At 49.1% G+C, this 24,601-nt stretch overlaps 1 protein-coding gene across 3 annotated transcripts in view; it reads left to right on the plus strand.

Moving 5' to 3' along the window:
* Positions 1–6,861: 6,861 nt before the first annotated feature.
* The window catches only part of LOC147105946 (ubl carboxyl-terminal hydrolase 18-like), an 84,110-nt gene continuing 66,370 nt past the window's right edge, over positions 6,862–24,601 (plus strand). The window contains exons 1-4 of one of the 3 annotated variants that reach the window (XM_086008554.1): positions 6,862–7,226; positions 14,302–14,381; positions 18,539–18,682; positions 20,062–20,157. In XM_086008554.1, coding sequence (XP_085864680.1) covers positions 6,935–7,226; positions 14,302–14,381; positions 18,539–18,682; positions 20,062–20,157 — 612 coding nt within the window. In that variant the 5' untranslated portion in view covers positions 6,862–6,934. The remainder of the gene's footprint in view (positions 7,227–14,301; positions 14,382–18,538; positions 18,683–20,061; positions 20,158–24,601) is intronic. The other 2 variants (XM_086008556.1, XM_086008555.1) reach the window with 2 other exon arrangements.

Raw genomic sequence — 24,601 nt, forward strand, 5'->3', positions numbered from 1 at the left:
AGCGTTGAGCCCTAGCGCCAAAACGGGTGTGGTAGTAGCAGTGACCCGGAGTGGTAGGGCGGTCGGGCCTAGCGGCCCGGGAAGACCGCGTGGTCGTTGCCGTGAGGTCGGGCGCGACGTCGCGAGCGGCCTGTGCAGAGAGCAGCCGGTCGGCCTTTTCGGCTATCTCATTCAGGTCCGTGGAGTCAGACTCCACAAGGAGCGGGCGGATGCTGGCGGGGAGCTGCCGAATGAAAAGCGTGCGAAAAAGGGCGCCGGGATTTTTGTCGTCGGAGAGGGACAGCATGTGGGAAAGCAGGTCTGATGGTGAAGCGTCACCAAGGCCGGGGAGGTCCAGGAGTTGGCAGTGGCGCTGGTAAGAGGACGTTTGAAATTTTTTAAGTAGCGCAGCCTTCAGATGCTCGTACTTGCCCTCCGTTGGTGGATTCTGCAGCGCTGCCCAAACCTTGGGGACTGTTGCGTAGGTGAGCGAGGCGACGAGGTAGTCGTACTTCGTGGCGTCGACTGTAATGCCTTTCAGCCGGAATCTGGACTCAGCTTGAACGAACCAGGCTTCGGCGAGGTTCTCCCAAAAGTCAGGTAATTTAACCGTGACTGCGTTTGTATCCGCCATGCTAGCTTAGGATTCGTCCTGAGCGTCGGGGTCACCAGTGTTGAGATACCGCGGCAAACGTGGGAGTCGAGACAGAGCTATTGAAAACACAACTGCTTTATTCTGACCACATGGCAAACAGGAACTAGAAAAGCCCGCACATCCACTTAAATACTTCCCAGACAGGAAGTGCTCCCGGCAGCCTGTCCCTGCGGGAAACAAGTTGCTGGAGGAAAGGGCCCCCGGCTGGGGGCTTCTGCTTAGACTGTCTGTGCCGCCGTGAGCGGATTATGTCCAGTGGTGGCGTGTCGCCACAAGCTACAGAATTTGTTCATCCCAGTTTGGCATAAAAATAAAACAAAAAAGGTGACTCAACCGTGGCTAACAAGGGAAATTAGGGATAGCATAAGATCCAAGGAGACGACATATAAATTGGCCAGAAAAAGCAATAATCCTGAGGATTGGGAGCAGTTTAGGATTCAACAAAGGAGGACAAAGGGATTAATTAAGAAAGGGAAAATAGAATATGAGAGTAAGCTTGCAGGGAACATAAAAACTGACTAAAAGCTTTTATAGATATGTGAAGAGAAAAAGATTGGTGAAGTCAAGCGTAGGTCCCTTACAGTCAGAATCAGGGGAATTTATAATGGGAAACAAAGAGATGGCAGACCAACTAAATTCATACTTTGGTTCTGTCTTCACAAAGGAGGACAGAAATAACCTCCCAGAGATCGGGGAACATAGGGCCTGATGAAAGGGTGGAACTGAAAGAAATCAGTATTTGTAGGGAAATGGTGTTCGGAAAATTGATGGGACTAAAGGCCGATAAATCCCCAGGGCCTGATAATCTACATCCCAGGGTACTTAAGGAAGTGGCCCTGGAAATAGTAGATGCATTGCTGGTCATCTTCCAGAACTCGATAGACTCTGGAACGGTACCTATGGATTGGCAGGTAGCTAATGTTACCCCACTATTCAAAAAAGGTGGTAGAGAAAAAGCGGGGAATTATAGACCGGTAAGCCTGACATCGGTAGTGGGGAAAATGCTAGAGTCTATTATAAAAGATGTAATAGCAGAGCACTTGGAAAACAGTGACAGGATCGGACAAAGTCAACATGGATTTACAAAAGGTAAATCATGCTTGACTAATCTACTGGAATTTTTTGAGGATGTAACTGGTAAAATAGATAAGGGAGAACCAGTGGATGTGGTGTATTTGAACTTTCAGAAGGCTTTCGATAAGGTCCCGCATAAGAGATTAGCGTGCAAAATTAAGGCACATGGATTGGGGGCAAGGTATTGACTTGGATAGAGAACTGGTTGGCGGACAGAAAGCAAAGAGTTGGAATAAACGGGTCGTTTTCCGAGTGGCAGGTAGTGACTAGTGGGGTACCGCAAGGATCGGTCCTAGGACCCCAGCTGTTCACAATATATGTTAATGATCTGGACGAGGGAATTGGATGTAATATCTCCAAATTTGCAGACGACACAAAGCTGGGTGGGAGGGTAAGCTGCGAGGAGGATGTCATGAAACTCCAGTACGATTTGGACAGATTGGGTGATTGGGCAGAAACATGGCAAATGCACTATAATGTGGGTAAATGTGAGGTTATCCACTTTGGTGGCAAAAACAGGAAGGCAGATTATTATTTGAATGGCAATAGATTGGGAGAAGGGGAAGTGCAAAGAGACCTGGGTGTTCTTGTGCACCAGTCGCTGAAGGTAAGCATGCAGGTGCAGCAGGCGGTTAAGAAGGCAAATGGTATGTTGGCCTTCGTAGCAAGAGGGTTCGAGGACAGGAACAAGGATGTCTTGCTACAGTTGTACAGGGCCTTGGTGAGACCGCACCTTGAGTACTGTGTGCAGTTTTGGTCGCCTTACCTGAGGAAGGACGTTCTTGCCATGGAAGGAGTGCAGCGAAGATTCACCAGGCTGATACCTGGGATGGCAGGAATGACGTATGAGGAGAGATTGTGTCGATTGGGCTTATACTCACTGGAGTTTAGAAGATTGAGAGGGGATCTCATCGAAACTTATAAAATTCTGCCAGGCCTGGACAGACTAGATGCAGGAAGGATGTTTATGATGGCCGGGGAGTCCAGAACCAGGGGCCATAGTCTAAGGATAAGGGGTATGCCATTTAGGACTGAAATGAGGAGGAATTTCTTCACCCAGAGAGTGGTGAACCTGTGGAATTCTCTGCCACAGAGGGCGGTGGAGGCCAGTTCATTAAATATATTCAAAAAAGAGTTGGATATATTTCTTAAGGCTAAAGGGATCAAGGGATATGGGGAAAAGGCAGGGACAGGGTACTGAATTTGGATGATCAGCCATGATCTCATTGAATGGCGGAGCAGGCTCGAAGGGCCGAATGGCCTACTCCTGCTCCTATCTTCTATGTTTCTAGAGGGAGCTTTACTCTCTATCTAACCTGTGCTGTACCTGCCCTGGGAGTGTTTGATGAGACAGTATAGAGGGAGCTTTACTCTGTATCTAACCTGTGCTGTACCTGCCCTGGGAGTGTTTGACGGGACAGTATAGCGGAAGCTTTACTCTGTATCTAACCCGTGCTGCACCAGCCCTGGGAGTGTTTGATAGGGCCGTGAAGAGGGAGCTTTACTCTGTATCTAACCTGTGCTGCACCTACCCTGGGAGTGTTTGATGGGATAGGGTAGAGGGAGCTTTACTCTGTATTTAACCTGTGCTGTACCTGCCCTGGGAGTGTTTGTTGGGGCAGTGTAGAGGGAGCTTTACTCTGTATCTAACCCGTGCTGTACCTGCCCTGGGAGTGTTTGATGGGACAGTGTAGGGGGAGCTTTACTCTGTATCTAACCCCGTGCTGTACCTGCCCTGGGAGTGTTTGATGGGACAGTGTAGAGGGAGCTTTACTCTGTATCTAACCCGTGCTGTACCTGCCCTGGGAGTGTTTGATGGGACAGTGTGGAGGGAGCTTTACTCTGTATCTAACCCGTGCTGTACCTGCCCTGGGAGTGTTTGATGGGACAGTGTAGGGGGAGCTTTACTCTGTATCTAACCCCGTGCTGTACCTGCCCTGGGAGTGTTTGATGGGACAGTGTAGAGGGAGCTTTACTCTGTATCTAACCCGTGCTGTACCTGCCCTGGGAGTGTTTGATGGGACAGTGCGGAGGGAGCTTTACTCTGTATCTAACCCGTGCTGTACCTGCCCTGGGAGTGTTTGATGGGACAGTGTAGAGGGAGCTTTACTCTGTATCTAACCCGTGCTGTACCTGCCCTGGGAGTGTTTGATGGGTCAGTGTAGAGGGAGCTTTACTCTGTATCTAACCCGTGCTGTACCTGCCCTGGGAGTGTTTGATGGGACAGTGTAGAGGGAGCTTTACTCTGTATCTAACCCGTGCTGTACCTGCCCTGGGAGTGTTTGATGGGACAGTGTAGAGGGAGCTTTACTCTGTATCTAACCCGTGCTGTACCTGCCCTGGGAGTGTTTGATGGGACAGTGTAGAGGGAGCTTTACTCTGTATCTAACCCGTGCTGTACCTGCCCTGGGAGTGTTTGATGGGACAGTGTAGAGGGAGCTTTACTCTGTATCTAACCCGTGCTGTACCTGCCCTGGGAGTGTTTGATGGGACAGTGTAGAGGGAACTTTACTCTGTATCTAACCCGTGCTGTACCTGCCCTGGGAGTGTTTGATGGGTCAGTGTAGAGGGAGCTTTACTCTGTATCTAACCCGTGCTGTACCTGCCCTGGGAGTGTTTGATGGGACAGTGTAGAGGGAGCTTTACTCTGTATCTAACCCGTGCTGTACCTGCCCTGGGAGTGTTTGATGGGACAGTGTAGAGGGAGCTTTACTCTGTATCTAACCCGTGCTGCACCTGCCCTGGGAGTGTTTGATGGGACAGTGTAGAGGGAGCTTTACTCTGTATCTAACCCGTGCTGTACCTGCCCTGGGAGTGTTTGATGGGACAGTGTAGAGGGAGCTTTACTCTGTATCTAACCCGTGCTGTACCTGCCTGGGAGTGTTTGATGGGACAGTGTAGAGGGAGCTTTACTCTGTATCTAACCCGTGCTGTACCTGCCCTGGTCATAGAGTCATAACGGCACAGGAGGCCGCCATTCGGCCCATCGAGTCCGTGCCAGCTCACTGTAGAGCAATCCAGTCAGTCCCATTCCCCCGCTCTATCCCCGTAGCCATGGAAGTTTATTTCCCTCAAGTGCCCATCCAGTCTCCCCTTGAAAGCATTCAGAAATTCGGGTCTCCACGGGTGAGTAAGCACGGGGTACTTACACGTAAGCCCAATGGAAGTGCCGGTTTCGTGCATGCGCGGGAAACCGGCTCTTCCGTTCCCTTGAAAGAAGGGGTTCAGAGGTCGAACGCCTGCGCGGGAGAGGCAGCGCGTGCGCATCGAACTTACGTTTTTTTTGCAGGTTTTCCCGGGAAGGTAAGTCTCCAGAAGTTAGACATTTAAAAAGCAGTTGCAAGGCCTGCTTTTTACAAGGTAAGTGGTGAATTAATTAAAATTAAAACATTTTTTCCCCAGGTTTATTATCTTTAAATACTTGAAAGAAAGGTTAGTTTATTTTTAGCCCCGTTAGAAAATAAAATTATTTTTTCAAAAATTTATATTGTTTAAAGTAGTTATTTCATGTCATTTATAGTTTATTTTTAAAATGTGATTTAAAAAGAAAATGTATTTGAGGTTTTAGTGATGTTTTGGGGCTTATAGTATTTATAGGTTTGACAGGTCTTCCTGTCAAACTTATGAATGAAGCATTCCCTGCTACCATTGGCTCTCCATGGCCCATGTGATCCCAGGGGATGCATCGAACTAACTGCGCGCCGGCAGTTGGAGGAGGCCCAGGATTGCAATTCCACGGGGGCCCACAGCTCAATGGCCGCGCGGTAGGTAAGTGCAGGTCGGGGGCTTGCACCCGCGGAAACCCCCGACCCGAATTTCTGGGCCAATGAGTTTCTCCGTTTCCACCACTTCTATCGACAGCTTGTTCCAGGTCCTCACCACTCGCTGTGTAAAAAAGTGTTCCCTCACATCCCCCCTGTATCTCTTGCCCAATACCTTAAATCTGTGTCCCCTAGTCCTTGTAGCATCCACTAGTGGGAACAGCCTTTCCCTGTCTAGCCTATCCAAACCTGTCATAATCTTGTTCACCTCTACCAAATCAGCCCTCAACCTCCTTTGCTCTAATGAAAACAAATCCAGCTTCTCCAACCTGTCCTTCAAGCTAAGATCCCCCATCCCCGGAACCATTCTGGTAAATCTCCTCTGCACCCTCTCAAGGGCCTTCACATCCTTACTAAAGTGTGGTGGCCAGAACTGGATGCAATACTCCAGTTGTGGCCTAACTAGCGCTTTATAAAGGTTCAGCATAACTTCTCTACTTTTGTACTCAATACCTCTATTTATGAAGCCCAAGATTCCATATGCTTTGCTAACCACTCTCTCAATATGTCCCACCACCTTCAAGGACCTCTGCACATTAACTCCCAGGTGTCCCTGCACACTCTTTAAAACCGTGCCATTAAGTGATCTTTTTTGAATTACCTGCACCCTAATTTAGATGAACTGGAAACTGACCCGTGAATGATGGGGGATTCCTGTCCAGTGTGTCCTAGCAGACTTACTGTGAGCTTTTGTGTTAGTAGGATCTAGAGAGGGAGAGTTGACCAGGATCCCAGATGTTTCTGGTCTTTATTTCAAGAGGGCTGGAATAGAAAGGGGTGGAGGTTATGTTACAGCTGTACAGTCCTCTGGTTATACCCCATCTGGTAACTGTATTCAGTTCAGTACTGCATTCAGTTGTCCTTGGAGGGTGTACAGCGCAGATTCACCAGAATGATACTGGGGCCATAAGGGTTAAATTATGCAAACAGGTTGCACAGATTAGGCTTGTATTCCCTTGAGTATAGAAGCTTAAGGGGTGATAGAATTGAGGTGTTTATGGTGATTAAGGGATTTGAGAGGGTAGGTAGAGAAACTATTTGCTCTGCTGGGGGAGTCCAGAACATTAAAGTTAGAGCTCGGCCATTCAGGGTTGATGTCAGGAAGCACTTCTTCACACAAAGGGTATTGAAAATCTGGAACTCTCCCCCAAAAAGTTGTTGAGGTTGGGGGTCAGTTGAAAATTTCAAAGTGGAGATTGATAGATTGTTGTTGGTAAGGGTATCAAGGGTTAGGGAGCCAAGGCAGGTAGATGGAGCTAAGATAGAGATCAGCCATGATCTCATTGAATGGCGCAACAGGTTCGAGGGGCTGAATGGCCCATTCCTATGTTCCACTCACACTTACGTTTTCGAGGTGTACCATTGGCTCGCCCATTATGGGGGATATCCCTGGAAGTCTGGGCCAATGGAATGGAAGTGGAGAGCTGGCCTCACGTTTCCTGTACTCAGTAGAATGCGCCCTTGTACATACGGCACTCTCGTCAGTCAGAGCCTGTTGCCATGGCAGCGGTTACACATCGGCACCTCAACCTTTTGTTTCCCGGAATGTTACAGGTGGGATCAGAGGAGCGAGGTAGCTGACGCAAGGAACATCCCATACAACATGTGTCGATTATTTGACCAGATGCAAGCCTCAATGTCCGGTGTGGTGAGTGCAGAGATCTTCCTGCACTGCCTGACCCTGAACCATGTTAAAGGTGTGTGCCGGGATACTCGGTGGTGATTCAGGGAGCGCTGTAAATGCAAGAAGCAGCGTGCAGCAGTAGTCACGGCCTTGTAATGACTCCTGAAAGCACTTGTTACTGAGCCATCCTGTTTGTGTAACTGAATGAAGCTCAGCTACAAGAATGACATTTACCGAACTATAAAAAAAGAGAGACTTGCATTTCATGACCTCAGGATGTCCCAAAGTGCTTTACAGCCAATGAAGTACTTGTCTGAAGTGCAATTTTAATGTAAGAAACGCAGCAGCCAATTTGTGCACAGCAAGATCCCACAAACAGCAATGTGATTAAGACCAGATAATCTGTTCCAGTGACGTTGGTTGAGAGATAAATATTGGCCAGGACACTGGGGAGAACTCCCCTGCTCTTCTTCGAATAGTGCTGTGGGATCTTTTACGTCCACCTGAGAGAGTAGATTTAACGTCTCATCCAAAAATGGCATTTCTGACAGTGCAGCACTCCCGCAGTACTGCACTGGAGTGTCAGCCGGGATTATAGGCTGAACTCTCTGGCGTAGGGCTTGAACCCATGACCTTCTGACAGAGGCAAGAGTGCTGCCCACTGAGGCACAGGTAACACCATAAACTGACAACTTGCTTGGGGGCCCAGTATTACTCTCCCAGCATTGCAACTGAAGGGGCAAACTGCAAAAGGGGGTCAGTTACCAACCTTGTAGTGTCATCATTCTTTGAGCGTGACCCCTTACAGCCAGAGCTGGGCCTGGAGCCACACACTGGAGAAACGGTAGGCTGCAAACACCCTGAGGATGTTCATGTGATCACGACCTGTGACGTCAGGGGTGTGTCCACATTGTGACCCCAGGGGTGTGTCCACATTGTGACCCCCCTCTCACTCCAGTAATTCCTTGGGAACTAATGGAGAAACATTTCATTTTTACCAAGTTAGAGGCAGCGGAGGGGAGATAACATCAGACAACAGACTGTGAAGGGTGAAACCAAACATATACACAGACTGATGTACACATCCAATTGGATCTTTCCAACAAACTGACAACTTCATGGTCACTGGCCAATGCAGCCTCAAACTTCCCAATTTATTGAATTCACTTTCACAACTTGCTATGGTGGGATTTGAACTCACAGCCTCTGGGTTGCTAGTCCAAAACCAGAACTACTGGACTACTATGCATTTGGGGGAGGGGACATGAATGGGACTCGAGTAGGCCTACATCCTAGGGTTTTGAAAGAGGTAGCTATAGAGATAGTGGATGCATTGGTTGTCATTTTCCAAAATTCCAAAGCTTCTAGAATGGTTCCTGCAGATTGGAAGGTAGCAAATGTAACCCCACTATTTAATTCGATTCACGGGGCACTGGCACCAATACTGGGGACAGAGGGAGCTGCTCCGTTTGGATGGGCTTCACTTGAACTTTGCTGGGGCCAGTGTCCTGGCGAAGCGAATAACTAGAGCTGTAGATAGGGCTTTAAAGTAAATAGTTGGGGGGGGGGGTGGGGGGGGGAGGTTTCGGGTGAGGGGAAACTTAGAAAGTTAAAGAGAAAGGAGAAGGCAATAGTGCAGGGTAGTGATAGGGGTATTGATAACCAGAGTGTGACAGGAAGGGACAGAGCGTACAAGCATAAGAGTGCACCAGCAAATAGGGTCAGAGTAGGGAAAATGGTAAAAGGACAAAATTAAAGGCTCTTTATCTGAATGCACACATCATTTGTAACAAGATATATCAATTGATGGCACAAATAGAAATAAATGGGTATGATCTGATAGCCATTACAGAGATGTGGCTGCAAGGTGACCAAGGCTGGGAACTGAATATTCAGGGGTATTTGACATTTCTGAAGGATAGGCAGAAAGGAAAAAGAGGTGGGGTAGCTCGGCTAATAAAGGATGAGATCAGTGCAGTGGTGAGAAATGATATTGGCTCAGAAGATCAAGATGTAGAATCAGTTTGGGTGGAGATAAGAAATAATAAGGGAAAGAAGTCACTGGTGGGCACAGTCTATAGGCCCCCTAACAGTAGCTACACTGTGGGACAGAGTATAAAACAAGAAATAATAGGGGCTTGTAAGAAAGGTACTGCAATAATCGTAGGCGATTTTAATCTTCATATAGATTGGACAAATCAAATTTCAAAGGTAGCCTTGAGGACGAGTTCATAGAATGTATTCAGGACAGTTTCTTAGAACAGTACGTTGTGGAACCAACCAGGGAACAGGCTATTTTAGATCTGGTAATGTGAAATGAGACAGGATTAATTAATGATCTCATAGTAAAGGATCCTCTAGGGAAGAGTGATCATAACATGATAGAATTTCACATTCAGTTTAATGGTGAGAAACTTGGATCTGAAATTAGTGTCTTAAACGTAAATAAAGGCAATTACAAGGGTATAAAGACAGTGTTGGCTAAAGTGGACTGGGAAAATAGATTTTTAAGGAGATATTTCATATCTCTACAAAGATATATTCCAGTGAGAAAGAAAGACTCTATGAGAAGGATGAACCATCCATGGCTAACTGAGGAAGTTAAGGTATCAAATTGAAAGAAAAGACATACAATGTTGCAAAGATTAGTGGTAGGCCAGAAGATTGGGAAATTTTTAGAAACTTGCAAAGGACGACTAAAAAAATAATAAAGAGGGAGAAAATAGATAGAGAGGGTAAACTAATAAGAAATATAAAATCGGACTTACAGTAAGAGCTTCTACAAGTATATAAAAAGGAAGAGAGTAGCTAAAGTAAACATTGGTCCCTTAGAGGATGAGACTGGGGAATTAATAATGGGAAACAAGGAAATTGCAGAGACTTTGAACAAATATTTTATATCTGTCTTCATGGTAGAAGACACTAAAAGCAACCCAATAATAATTGATAATCAAGGGGCAAAAGGGAGGGAGGAACTTAAAACAATCACTATCGCTAGAGGAAAAAGTACGAGGCAAACTAGTGGGACTAAAGGCTGACAAGTCCCCTGGACCTGATGGCCTGCATCCCAGGGTCTTAAAAGAAGTGGCTGCAGAGATAGTGGATGCATTGGTGGTAACCTGCCAAAATTCCCTAGACTCTGGAAAGGTCCCAGCGGATTGGAAAACCGCAAATGTAACGCCCATATTCAAGAAAGGAGGGAGACAGAAAGCAGGAAACTATAGGCCAGTTAGCCTAACATTTGTCATTGGGAAAATGCTGGAATCCATTATTAAGGAAGTAGTAACAGTGATCTCATTGAATGGCGGAGCAGGCTCGAGGGGCCGAATAGCCTACTCCTTCTATCTTCTATGTTTCTAGGACATTTAGAAAATTATAATACAATCAAGCAGAGTCAACATGGTTTTAAAGGGAAATCGTGTTTGACAAATTTATTAGAGTTCTTTGAGGATGTAACGAGCAGGGTGGATAAAGTAGTTGTAGTGTATTTGGATTTCCAAAAGGCATTCGATAAGGTGTCACATAAAAGGTTGCTGCACAAGATAAGAGCTCACGGGGTTGGGGGTAATATATTAGCATGGATAGAGGATTGGCTAACTAACAGAAAACAGAGAGTTGGGATAAATGGGTCATTTTCAGGTTGGCAATCAGTAACTAGTGGGGTGCCACAGGGATCAGTGCTGGGGCCTCAACTATTTACAATCTATATTAATGACTTGGATGAAGGGACCGAGTGTAATGTAGCCAAATTTGCTGATGATACAAAGATAGGTGGGTTAGCAAGTTGTGAGGAGGACACAGAGTCTGCAAAGAGATATAGATAGGCTAAGTGAGTGGGCAACAATTTGGCAGATGGAGTATAGTGTGGGAAAATGTGAGGTTATCCACTTTGGGAGGAAGAATAAAAAAGCAAATTATTATTTAAATGGAGAGAGACTACAGAATGCGGCGGTACAGAGGGATCTGGGGGTCCTCGTACATGAAACACAAAAAGTTAGTATGCAGGTACAGCAAGTAATTAGGAAGGCAAATGGAATGTTGGCCTTTATTGCAAAGGGAATGGAGTATAAAAGTAGGAATGTCTTGTTACAACTGTACAGGGCGTTGGTGAGACCACACCTGGAGTACTGCGTACAGTTTTGGTCTCCTTATTTAAGGAGGGATATACTGGCATTGCATTGCAATCAGAGAAGGTTCACGAGGTTGATTCCGGAGATGAAGGGGTTGTCTTATGAGGAAAGGTTGAGCAGGTTGGGCCTATACTCATTGGAGGTTAGAAGAATGAGAGGGGATCTTATTGAAACATAAAAGATTCTGAGGGGGTTGGACAGGGTAGATGCTGAGAGGATGTTTCCCCTCGTGGGGGAATCTAGAACTAGGGGGCATAGTTTCAGGATAAGGGGTCGCCCATTTAAGACGGAGATGAGTTTCTTCTCTCAGAGGGTCGTGAATCTTTGGAATTCTCTTCCCCAGAGAGCTGTGGAGGCGGAGTCAGTGAATATATTCAAGGCAGAAATAGATTTTTGAAAAACAGGGGAGTCGAGGGTTATGGGGAGCAGGCAGGGAAGTGGAGTTGAGGCCAAGATCAGATCAACCATGATCTTATTGAATGGCGGAGCAGGCTCGAGGGGCCGAATGGCCGACTCCTGCTCCTATTTCTTATGTTCTTAAGAAAGGAGGGAGAGAGAAAACGGGGAACTACAGACCAGTTAGCCTGACATCAGTAGTAGGGAAAATGCTAGAATCTGTTATTAAGGACGTGGTAACAGGGCACTTAGAAAATAATAATAGGATTGGGCAGATTCAACACGGATTTATGATCAGTTAGAGTTTTCTGAGGTTGTAACTAGCAGAATAGATAAGGGGGAACCAGTGGATGTGGGTTATTTGGATTTTCAGAAGGCATTTGATAAGGTGCCGAACAAGAGGTTATTAAACAAAATTAGGGCTCATGGGATTGGGTGTAATATATTAGCATGGATTGAGGATTGGCAATCTGTCACTAGTGGGGTACTGCAAGGATCAGTGCTTGGGCCTCAGCTATTCACAATCTACAGCAATGATTTGGATGAGGGGACCAAATGTAATATGTCCAAGTTTGCTGATGATACAAAGCTGGGTGGGAATGTAAGTTGTGAGGAGGATGCAAGGAGGCTTCAAGGGGATAGAGACAGGCTAAGTGAGTGGGAAAGAGCATGGCAAATGGAATATAACATGGAGAAATGTAAAGTTATCCCCTTTGGTAGGAAAAATAGAAAAGCAGAGTATTTTTTAAATGGTGAGAGATTGGGAAATGTTGGTGTTCAGAGGGACCTGGGTGTCCTTGTACACGAATCACTGAAAGTTAACATGCAGGTACAACAAGCAATTAGGAAAGCAAATGGTAGGTTGGCCTTTATTACAAGAGGATTTGAGTATAAGAGTAAAGACGTCTTACTGCAATTATATAGGGCCCTGGTGAGACCACACCTGGAGTATTGTGGACAGTTTCGGTCTCCTTACCTAAGGAAGGATATACTTGCCATAGAGGGAGTGCAACGAAGGTTCACCAGACTGGTTCCTGGGATGGGGGGATTGTCCTATGAGGAGAGATCGAGTAGACTAGGCCTATATTCTTTAGAGTTTAGAAGAACGAGAGTTGATCTCACTGAAACATAAAAATTCTTACAGGGCTTGACAGGGTAGATGCAGGGAGGATGTTTCCCCTGGCTGGGGAGTCTAGAACCAGGGGTCACAGTCTCAGAATAAGGTTCGGCCATTTAGGACTGAGATGAGGAGAAATTTCTTCACTCAGAGGGCGGTGAATCTTTGGAATTCTCTACCCCAGAGGGCTGTGGAGGCTCAGTCATTGAGTATATTCAAGACAGAGATCGATAGATTTTTGGATATTAAGGGAATCAAGGGATATGGGGATAGTGCAGGAAAGTGGAGATGAGGTAGAAGATCAGCCATGATCTTATTGAATGGCGGAGCAGGCTCGAGGGGCCGAATGGCCTACTCCTGCTCCTATTTCTTATGGTCTTATGAGTAGAACCCCTGGAAATATGACCTGGGGATGTCTTGAAATGAGCTGGTGGCATATAAATTCGATGTGGTGGTGACTGACTCCAATGGGAGGCTGTGCCTGTGCTGGATCAGGGCAGTAGACAGCAGCCTCCCTGCTGAAGTGTAAATGGTGAAGGCAGATCTCTTCAGACTAGAAGGGCCCAGGTCCAATCCCGGTCTGGACTGATTGCAGACAGGACAACAGTTGAGGTGTTGGAGTTGGTCATCCCCTGAGCTAGAGGGTTATTTCAGCCAGTGTATGTGTGTGACAGAGAGAGATGATGACAAGATCAGGTTTAACAGTGTAGGTTGATTGAGCTGCTGACACATTGTCTGGGCTCACATGTAATGAATAACTACTTGGGTGAGTTACAGGATAGAATTGAAAAGTAGGGAAGTTATGCCACACTTGTACCGAACCTTGGTTAGACCACACTTGGAGTACTGCGTACAGTTCTGGTCACCATATTATAAAAAGGATCTGGAAGCACTGGAGAGGGTGCGGCGAAGATTTACAAGGATGATACCAGAAATGCAAGGTTATACCCATCAGGAAAGGATGAACAGGCTGGGTCTCTTTTCTCTTGAAAAAAGAAGGCTGAGGGGTGACCTAATAGAGGTCTTTAAAATTATGAAAGGTTTTGATAGAGTGGATACAGAGAGAATGTTTCCACTTGTGGGGAAGAGCATAACTAGAGGCCCTCAATACAAGATAGTCACCAAGAAATCCAATAGGGAATTCAGAAGAAACTTCTTTACCCAGAGAGTGGTGAGAATGTGGAACTCGTACCACAGGGAGTGGTTGAAGCGAATAGTATCGATGCAATTAAGGGGAGGCTGGACAAGCATATGAGGGAGAAGGGAATAGATTTAGATGAGGAAAGACGGGAGGAGGCTCGAGTGAAGCATAAACACCGGCACAGACTGGTTGGGCCGAATGGTCTGTTTCTGTGCCGTATGTTCTATGTAACTCTATGTAATGTCAGTGCCAGTGGAATCAGACACTGGCAAGAGTTGGTGCCTAGACAAAAACCTGGGTGTAAGGGTTGATGTTTGGTTAAATTCAAATCTCGTGAGTCATCCGAGACTTTTCTGTTTTAAAGCTTACAGGCAGCATGACGCAGAGGAGCTGTTTCTCATCGTCTTTAACCTCTTACTGGATCAGTTACGATATTCAGGAATGGTGAGTACAGCCATTCCTACCTCGGCTTGTTTACATTTGACCTGTGTTAGGGACACAAACTCAACAATTCAATTGCTCACGACCCATCTCAGCATTGGTGTAATACAGCATACCAGAGAGTGATGGGACACAGCTTGGTAATTGCAATACCCCACACAGTGAGCTCCTGATTACAATCATTCCCCACACGGTGATCTCCTGATTACAATCATTCCCCACACGGTGAGTCTCTGATTACAATCATTCCCCACAGGGCGAGTCTCTGATTACAATCATTCCCCACACGGTGAGTCTCTGATTACAATCATTCCCCACACAGTGAGCTCCTGATTACAATCATTCCCCACACGGTGAGTCTCTGATTACAATCATTCCCCACACGGTGAGCTCCTGATTACAATCATTCCCCACCGGGTGAGTCTCTGATTACAATCATTCCCCACACGGTGAGTCTCTGATTACAATCATTCCCCACACGGTGAGCTCCTGATTACAATCATTCCCCACAGGGCGAGCTCCTGATTACAATCATTCCCCACACGGTGAGCTCCTGATTACAATCATTCCCCACACGGTGAGTCTCTGATTACAATCATTCCCCACACGGTGAGCTCCTGATTACAATCATTCCCCACAGGGCGAGTCTCTGATTACAATCATTCCCCACACGGTGAGCTCCTGATTACAATCATTCCCCACACGGTGAGCTCCTGATTACAATCATTCCCCACACGGTGAGTCTCTGATTACAATCATTCCCCACAGGGTGAGTCTCTGATTACAATCATTCCCCACAGGGTGAGTCTCTGATTACAATCATTCCCCACAGGGTGAGTCTCTGATTACAATCATTCCCCACAGGGCGAGCTCCTGATTACAATCATTCCCCACACGGTGAGTCTCTGATTACAATCATTCCCCACACGGCGAGTCTCTGATTACAATCATTCCCCACAGGGCGAGTCTCTGATTACAATCATTCCCCACAGGGCGAGTCTCTGATTACAATCATTCCCCACACGGTGAGCTCCTGATTACAATCATTCCCCACACGGTGAGTCTCTGATTACAATCATTCCCCACAGGGTGAGCTGATTACAATCATTCCCCACAGGGTGAGTCTCTGATTACAATCATTCCCCACAGGGTGAGTCTCTGATTACAATCATTCCCCACAGGGTGAGTCTCTGATTACAATCATTCCCCACAGGGCGAGCTCCTGATTACAATCATTCCCCACACGGTGAGTCTCTGATTACAATCATTCCCCACACGGCGAGTCTCTGATTACAATCATTCCCCACAGGGCGAGTCTCTGATTACAATCATTCCCCACAGGGCGAGTCTCTGATTACAATCATTCCCCACACGGTGAGCTCCTGATTACAATCATTCCCCACACGGTGAGCTCCTGATTACAATCATTCCCCACAGGGCGAGTCTCTGATTACAGTCATTCCCCACACGGCGAGTCTCTGATTACAATCATTCCCCACACGGTGAGCTCCTGATTACAATCATTCCCCACACGGTGAGCTCCTGATTACAATCATTCCCCACACGGTGAGCTCCTGATTACAATCATTCCCCACACGGTGAGCTCCTGATTACAATCATTCCCCACACGGTGAGTCTCTGATTACAATCATTCCCCACACGGCGAGTCTCTGATTACAATCATTCCCCACACGGCGAGTCTCTGATTACAATCATTCCCCACACGGTGAGCTCCTGATTACAATCATTCCCCACAGGGTGAGTCTCTGATTACAATCATTCCCCACACGGTGAGCTCCTGATTACAATCATTCCCCACAGGGCGAGCTCCTGATTACAATCATTCCCTACACGGCGAGTCTCTGATTACAATCATTCCCCACACGGTGAGCTCCTGATTACAATCATTCCCCACACGGTGAGCTCCTGATTACAATCATTCCCCACACGGCGAGTCTCTGATTACAATCATTCCCCACAGGGCGAGCTCCTGATTACAATCATTCCCCACACGGTGAGTCTCTGATTACAATCATTCCCCACAGGGTGAGTCTCTGATTACAATCATTCCCCACACGGTGAGCTCCTGATTACAATCATTCCCCACAGGGCGAGTCTCTGATTACAATCATTCCCCACACGGTGAGCTCCTGATTACAATCATTCCCCACACGGTGAGTCTCTGATTACAATCATTCCCCACACGGTGAGTCTCTGATTAGAATCATTCCCCACAGGGTGAGTCTCTGATTACAATCATTCCCCACACAGTGAGCTCCTGATTACAATCATTCCCCACACGGTGAGTCTCTGATTACAATCATTCCCCACAGGGCGAGCTCCTGATTACAATCATTCCCCACACAGTGAGTCTCTGATTACAATCATTCCCCACAGGGCGAGTCTCTGATTACAATCATTCCCCACAGGGCGAGTCTCTGATTACAATCATTCCCCACAGGGCGAGTCTCTGATTACAATCATTCCCCACAGGGTGAGTCTCTGATTACAATCATTCCCCACAGGGTGAGTCTCTGATTACAATCTTTCCCCACATGGTGAGCTCCTGATTACAATCATTCCCCACAGGGCGAGCTCCTGATTACAATCATTCCCCACACGGTGAGTCTCTGATTACAATCATTCCCCACAGGGCGAGCTCCTGATTACAATCATTCCCCACACGGTGAGTCTCTGATTACAATCATTCCCCACAGGGCGAGTCTCTGATTACAATCATTCCCCACACGGTGAGCTCCTGATTACAATCATTCCCCACACGGTGAGCTCCTGATTACAATCATTCCCCACACGGTGAGCTCCTGATTCCAATCATTCCCCACAGGGTGAGTCTCTGATTACAATCATTCCCCACCGGGTGAGTCTCTGATTACAATCATTCCCCACAGGGTGAGTCTCTCATTACAATCATTCCCCACATGGTGAGTCTCTGATTACAATCATTCCCCACAGGGTGAGTCTCTGATTACAATCATTCCCCACACGGTGAGTCTCTGATTACAATCATTCCCCACACGGTGAGTCTCTGATTACAATCATTCCCCACACGGTGAGTCTCTGATTACAATCATTCCCCACAGGGTGAGTCTCTGATTACAATCATTCCCCACGGCGAGCTCCTGATTACAATCATTCCCCACACAGTGAGCTCCTGATTCCAATCATTCCCCACCGGGTGAGTCTCTGATTACAATCATTCCCCACACGGCGAGTCTCTGATTCCAGTCATTCCCCACAGGGCGAGCTCCTGATTACAATCATTCCCCACACGGTGAGCTCCTGATTACAATCATTCCCCACAGGGCGAGCCTCTGATTACAATCATTCCCCACACGGTGAGTCTCTGATTACAATCATTCCCCACACGGCGAGTCTCTGATTCCAGTCATTCCCCACACGGTGAGTCTCTGATTACAATCATTCCCCACAGGGCGAGCTCCTGATTACAATCATTCCCCACATGGTGAGCTCCTGATTACAATCATTCCCCACACGGTGAGCTCTTGATTACAATCATTCCCCACAGGCTGAGTCTCTGATTACAATCATTCCCCACAGGGCGCGCTCCTGATTACAATCATTCCCCACAGGGCGAGTCTCTGATTACAATCATTCCCCACACGGTGAGTTCCTGATTACAATCATTCCCCACAGGCTGAGTCTCTGATTACAATCATTCCCCACAGGGCGAGTCTCTGATTACAATCATTCCCCACACGGTGAGCTCCTGATTACAATCATTCCCCACAGGCTGAGTCTCTGATTACAATCATTCCCCACACGGCGAGTCTCTGATTACAATCATTCCCCACAGGGCGAGTCTCTGATTACAATCATTGCCCACACGGTAAGCTCCTGATTACAAACATTCCCCACAGGCTGAGTCTCTGATTACAATCATTCCCCACAGGGCGAGTCTCTGATTACAATCATTCCCCACAGGGCGAGTCTCTGATTACAATCATTCCCCACAGGGCGAGTCTCTGATTACAATCATTCCCCACAGGGCGAGTCTCTTCAGTGTGTATTTTTCACATTATTACTCTGATGTGCACTCTTCATATTGTTTCTCTCTGTTTGCTAAATTTGTTAGGTTTTTTGGAGTAAAATAATTTGTTTCCTTTTTGACTCATGACCAGGCTGAGGAGATGAAGAGACTGTACGAGATCAAAGTGGAGGAGTTTGTGAAGTGTCAGTGTGGCAACTTGAATGTGAACGACAGTAGTATGTGCAGCCTCCCTCTGCCAGTGCGAGAGATGGGGGATAGGGGAGGTTTTAAGCTGGTAGGTGGAGCTCATTATGTTTTGAGATTGATATAAGTGTCAATATCCGGGCCGATAAGTGGCAAATGGTATTCTGCATGGACTATGCAAGGGACTGCTCATTGGATGTAAAAATGGGGCCACGGGGACTTCATGCAGAATGGAACTTGGTCAATTGAAAGAGACAATGGGCAGTAGTTGACTCACCATGTTCAAATAGTGTGAGGCAGCAATAAACAGGACCATAGAGTGCTGGGTTAGATTATCAGATCACTAATCCAGAGCCCACGCTCACGCTGCAGAGGGCGAAGTGTACAGGGACATTGGCAGCTATCCAGGTCTGAAAGGCAGTGTAGAGGAGAGTGTCAGGTATGACGGCTAGGTTTGAATAGAGTGGGTTATAAAGCCTCAAAAAATAAAAGCATCTAAATAGTGGAACCTTACAGAGACAAATAAAATACTTAACAGGTTAGAGAAGGGCTTGCATTTAAATAGCAGCTTACACGATCTCAGGACGTCGCAAAGTGCTTAACAGCCAACTCATTACTTTTGAAGTGGAGTCACTGTTGTAATGTGTGAAACGCAGCAGCCAATTTGCGCACAGCAAGCTCCCACAAACAGCCAGATGATCTGTTTTTGTGATGTTGATTGAGGGATAAACATTGGCCAGGACACCGGGAATAACTCCCCTGCTCTTCTTCGAAATACTGGCAGGGGATCTTTTACATCCACCTGAGAGAGCAGACGGGTTTAATATCTCAGCGAAATGAGGGCCCAGGGGTACAGACTGACGTTTGTCCCGGGGTGGGGGTACAGACTGACGTTTGTCCCGGGGTGGGGGTACAGACTGACGTTTGTCCCGGGGTGGGGGTAAAGACTGACGTTTGTCCCGGGGTGGGGGTACAGACTGACGTTTGTCCCGGGGTGGGGGTAAAGACTGACGTTTGTCCCGGGGTGGGGGTACAGACTGACGTTTGTCCCGGGGTGGGGGTACAGACTGACGTTTGTCCCGGGGTGGGGGTAAAGACTGACGTTTGTCCCGGGGTGGGGGTACAGACTGACGTTTGTCCCGGGGTGGAGGGGCGGGTACAGACTGACGTTTATCCCGGGGTGGGGGGTACAGCCTGATGTTTATCCCGGGGGTGGGGGGGGGGGCGCGGTTCAGACTGATGTTTATCCAGTGGGGGGGGGTTCAGACTGACGTTCATCCCGGGGGGGCGGAGGGGGGGAGTTCAGACTGAAGTTTATCCCGGGGGGGAAGTTCAGACTGACGTTTATCCCGGGGGGTGGGGGGGGGGAGAGTTCAGCCTGATGTTTATCCCGGGGGTGGGGGGGGTGCGCGGGGGGATACAGGGTGACGTGACGGTTTTTGATGGCCACTGCTCTTTGACCTTTTGCAGGAGGATGCGTTGAAGCTGTTTTTCACTCCTCAGGATCTGATTAAGAATAACGAGTGTTACTGCAGCCAGTGTGAGAAGAAAAGCCCAGCAGTACAGGTACGGCAGGAAGGTGGGGACAGCATGATAGAAAAGTCTAACATTATCCCCCTACCACCCCTTTCAACTAAGGGGGTTTAGGGTCCATGGGCTGCACACAGAGCGAGCAGAGTGGACATTGTGTTACATAGAAACATAGAAGCAGGAGGAGGCCATTCGACCCCTCGATCCTGTTCCGCCATTTAATGAGATCATGGCTGATCATCCAAATTCAGTTCCCGGTCCCTGCCTTCTCCCCATATCCCTTGACCCCTTTAGCCTTAAGAAATATATCTAACTCCGTCTTGAATATATTTAATGAATTGGCCTCAATTGCCTTCTGTGGTAGAGAATTCCACAGGTTCACCACTCTCTGGGTGAAGAAATTCCTCCTCATCTCAGTCCTAAATGGCTTACCCCTTATCCTTAAACTGTGGCCCCTGGTTCTGGACTCCCCTGCCATCGGGAACATCCTTTCAGCATCTAGTCTGTCTAGTCCTGTTAGAATTTTATAAGTTTCAATGAGATCCCCTCTCATTCTTCTAAACTCCAGCGAATACAAGCCCAATCGACCCAATCTCTCCTCATACATCATTCCTGCCATCCCAGGTATCAGTCTGGTGAATCTTCGCTGCACTCCCTCCATGGCAAGAACATCCTTCCTCAGATAAGGCGACCAAAACTGCACACAATACTCAAGGTGCGGTCTCACCAAGGCCCTGTACAACTGTAGCAAGACATCCTTGTTCCTGTACTCGAATCCTCTCGCCAAGAAGGCCAACATACCATTTGCCTTCTTAACTGCCTGCTGCACCTGCATGCTTACCTTCAGCGACTGGTGCACAAGGACACCCAGGTCTCGTTGCACTTCCCATTTTCCCAATCTATTGACGTTCAGATAATAATCTGCCTGCCTGTTTTTGCCACCAAAGTGGATAACCTCACATTTATCCACATTGGGCAAATGCATGGCAGATGCAGTATAATCACCCAACCTGTCCAAATCATACTGGAGTTTCTCGGCATCCTCCTCACAGCACACACGCCCACCCAGCTTTGTGCCGTCTCCAAACTTGGAGATATTACATCTAGTTCCCTCGTCTAGATCATTTATATATATTGTGAATAGCTGGGGTCCCAGGACTGATCCCTGCGGTACCCCACTAGTCACTGCCTGCCACTCGGAAAAAGACCCGTTTATTCCAACTCTTTGCTTCCTGTCTGCCAACTAGTTCTCTATCCAAGTCAGTACCTTGCCCCCAATCCCATGTGCTTTAACTTTACACGCTAATCTCTTATGCGGGACCTTATCGAAAGCCTTCTGAAAGTCCTAATACACCACATCCACTGGTTCTCCATTATCTATTCTACCAGTTACCTCAAAAAATTCCAGTAGCTTAGTCAAACATGATTTACCTTTTGTAAATCCATATTGACTTTGTCTGATCCTGTCACTGTTTTCCAAGTGCTTTGATATTACATCTTTTATAATGGACTCTGGCATCTTCCCCACTACCGATGTCAGGCCCGTTTTCTCTCTACCACCTTTTTTGAATAGTGGGGTTACATTAGCTACCCTCCAATCCATGGGAACTGTTCCAGAGTCTATAGAATTTTGGAAGATGACCAGCAATGCATCTACTATTTCTAGGGCCTCTTCCTTAAGTACCCTGGGATGTAGATTATCAGGCCCTGGGGGTTTATCGGCCTTCAAACCTGTCAATTTCCCGAACACCATTTCCCTACAAATACTGATTTCATTCAGTTCCTCCCTCTCATTAGACCCTATGTTCCCCGACATCTCTGGGAGGTTATTTGTGTCCCCATTTGTGAAGACAGAACCAACGTATGTATTTAATTGGTCAGCCATTTCTTTGTTCTCCATTATAAATTCCCCTGATTCTGACTGTTGTATTGGTCAGCGGTATCCCATTCTGTCTCCAATTCTATTGGTCCTGAGAAGTCACATGTTTGATACGGGACTGGATGTTGACACGTGATTGGCTGTGTACATCCTCTGCCACAGACTTAACAGTGTGCCTTGGCATCCTTTCCTGACATCATTCAGGTTACCTCACATCATGATGCTGGGGTTGGGGCTAGGGCTGGGGTAGGGCAAGGGGCAGGGCTGGGGTAGGGCAAGGGGCAGGGCTGGGGTAGGGCAAGGGGCAGGGCTGGGGTAGGGCAAGGGGCAGGGCTGGGGTAGGGCAAGGGGCAGGGCTGGGGTAGGGCAAGGGGCAGGGCTGGGCAAGGGGCAGGGCTGGGCAAGGGGCAGGGGCAGGGCTGGGGTTGGGGCAAGGGGCAGGGCTGGGGTAGGGCAAGGGGCAGGGCTGGGGTAGGGCAAGGGGCAGGGCTGGGGTAGGGCAAGGGGCAGGGCTGGGGTTGGGGCAAGGGGCAGGGCTGGGGTTGGGGCAGGGCAAGGGGCAGGGCTGGGGTAGGGCAAGGGGCAGGGCTGGGGTAGGGCAAGGGGCAGGGCTGGGCAAGGGGCAGGGCTGGGGTAGGGAAAGGGGCAGGGCTGGGGTAGGGCAAGGGGCTGGGAAGGGGCAGGGGTAGGGCAAGGGGCAGGGCTGGGGTAGGGCAAGGGGCAGGGCTGGGGTAGGGCAAGGGGCAGGGCTGGGGTAGGGCAAGGGGCAGGGCTGGGGTAGGGCAAGGGGCAGGGCTGGGGTAGGGCAAGGGGCAGGGCTGGGCAAGGGGCAGGGCTGGGCAAGGGGCAGGGGCAGGGGTTGGGGCAAGGGGCAGGGCTGGGGTAGGGCAAGGGGCAGGGCTGGGGTAGGGCAAGGGGCAGGGCTGGGGTAGGGCAAGGGGCAGGGCTGGGCAAGGGGCAGGGCTGGGCAAGGGGCAGGGTTGGGGCAAGGGGCAGGGCTGGGGTAGGGCAAGGGGCAGGGCTGGGGTAGGGCAAGGGGCAGGGCTGGGGTTGGGGCAAGGGGCAGGGCTGGGGTTGGGGCAGGGCAAAGGGCTGGGGTAGGGCAAGGGGCAGGGCTGGGCAAGGGGCAGGGCTGGGGTAGGGAAAGGGGCAGGGCTGGGGTAGGGCAAGGGGCTGGGAAGGGGCAGGGGTAGGGCAAGGGGCAGGGCTGGGGTAGGGCAAGGGGCAGGGCTGGGGTAGGGCAAGGGGCAGGGCTGGGGTAGGGCAAGGGGCAGGGCTGGGGTAGGGCAAGGGGCAGGGCTGGGGCGGGGCAGGGGCAGGGCAAGGGGCAGGGCTGGGGTAGGGCAAGGGGCAGGGCTGGGGTTGGGGCAAGGGGCAGGGCTGGGGCAGGGCTGGGGTAGGGCAAGGGGCAGGGCTGGGGCAGGGCAAGGGGCAGGGCTGGGGTAGGGCAAGGGGCAGGGCTGGGTTGGGCAAGGGGCAGGGCTGGGGTAGGGCAAGGGGCAGGGCTGGGTTGGGCAAGGGGCAGGGCTGGGTTGGGCAAGGGGCAGGGCTGGGGTTGGGGCAAGGGGCAGGGCTGGGGTTGGGGCAAGGGGCAGGGCTGGGGTAGGGCAAGGGGCAGGGCTGGGGTTGGGGCAAGGGGCAGGGCTGGGGTGGGGCAGGGCTGGGGTAGGGCAAGGGGCAGGGTTGGGGCAAGGGGCAGGGCTGGGGTAGGGCAAGGGGCAGGGCTGGGGTAGGGCAAGGGGCAGGGCTGGGGTAGGGCAAGGGGCAAGGCAGGGGTAGGGCAAGGGGCAGGGGTAGGGCAAGGGGCAGGGCTGGGGTTGGGGCAAGGGGCAGGGCTGGGGCAGGGCTGGGGTTGGGGCAAGGGGCAGGGCTGGGCAGCACCCTTCTGGGCATTGAGTGCAAGCAAGCCCAAAGCCGGAATTGCCAAATAATGCTCAGTTCTACAATAATCCTCTCCCGTCAGATTACCGTTCCTCTGTGCCGCTAACTCTGCCTCTATTGTTATTCACAAAAACCCTGCTCTTCAAAGGTTACTACATACAGCCCCAGGCGGCCCCAGGAACACAGCAGATACTCCCTGAAGTACCGAGTGTCCTTTATGTTCAAGCCCAAAATGCCTCCTGCATTAATGAGCATCAGACCCAAGGCACCCAAAGATCTTCCTGCCGCACTCCTCCTGTGTTCCTCGCCATCTCCAAGCCTCCCCCACCCAGGCTGCTGCTGTCGCAAAGTCCACCGGCTGTCAGCTCTCTCAAGACCAGACCTTCATCGAAGACCCCTCCCCCTCACCCTTCAGATAAGCTTCTGAAAGATTGTCAGCAAGCCTGAGGTTGCTGCTGGGTCTCGAGTGGACCAATAGCCTCCTCGTGCAAATGGGCCCCCTGTTCTTCAGTCACCATCTCCCAAGCATCAAAGGCCAGAGGCTCCAGACTCTTTCCCCTACACTGTGGGTACTGTGGAACTGTGTGGCCATGAATGTTACGGACTCATCTGAGAATCGTGCTGCCTCCTTGACATCCCACCACCTTCCCAAAAGTTCTTTTCATAGAGGACAAATTGACATTCGCCAAAACTTTGATTGAGGCCGTGAAGAAAATAGTT

This window comes from Somniosus microcephalus, chromosome 16 (assembly GCF_052327205.1).
Source record: "Somniosus microcephalus isolate GS21.2 chromosome 16, FLI_Smic_1.0, whole genome shotgun sequence".
Classification (NCBI taxonomy): Eukaryota; Metazoa; Chordata; class Chondrichthyes; order Squaliformes; family Somniosidae; genus Somniosus; species Somniosus microcephalus.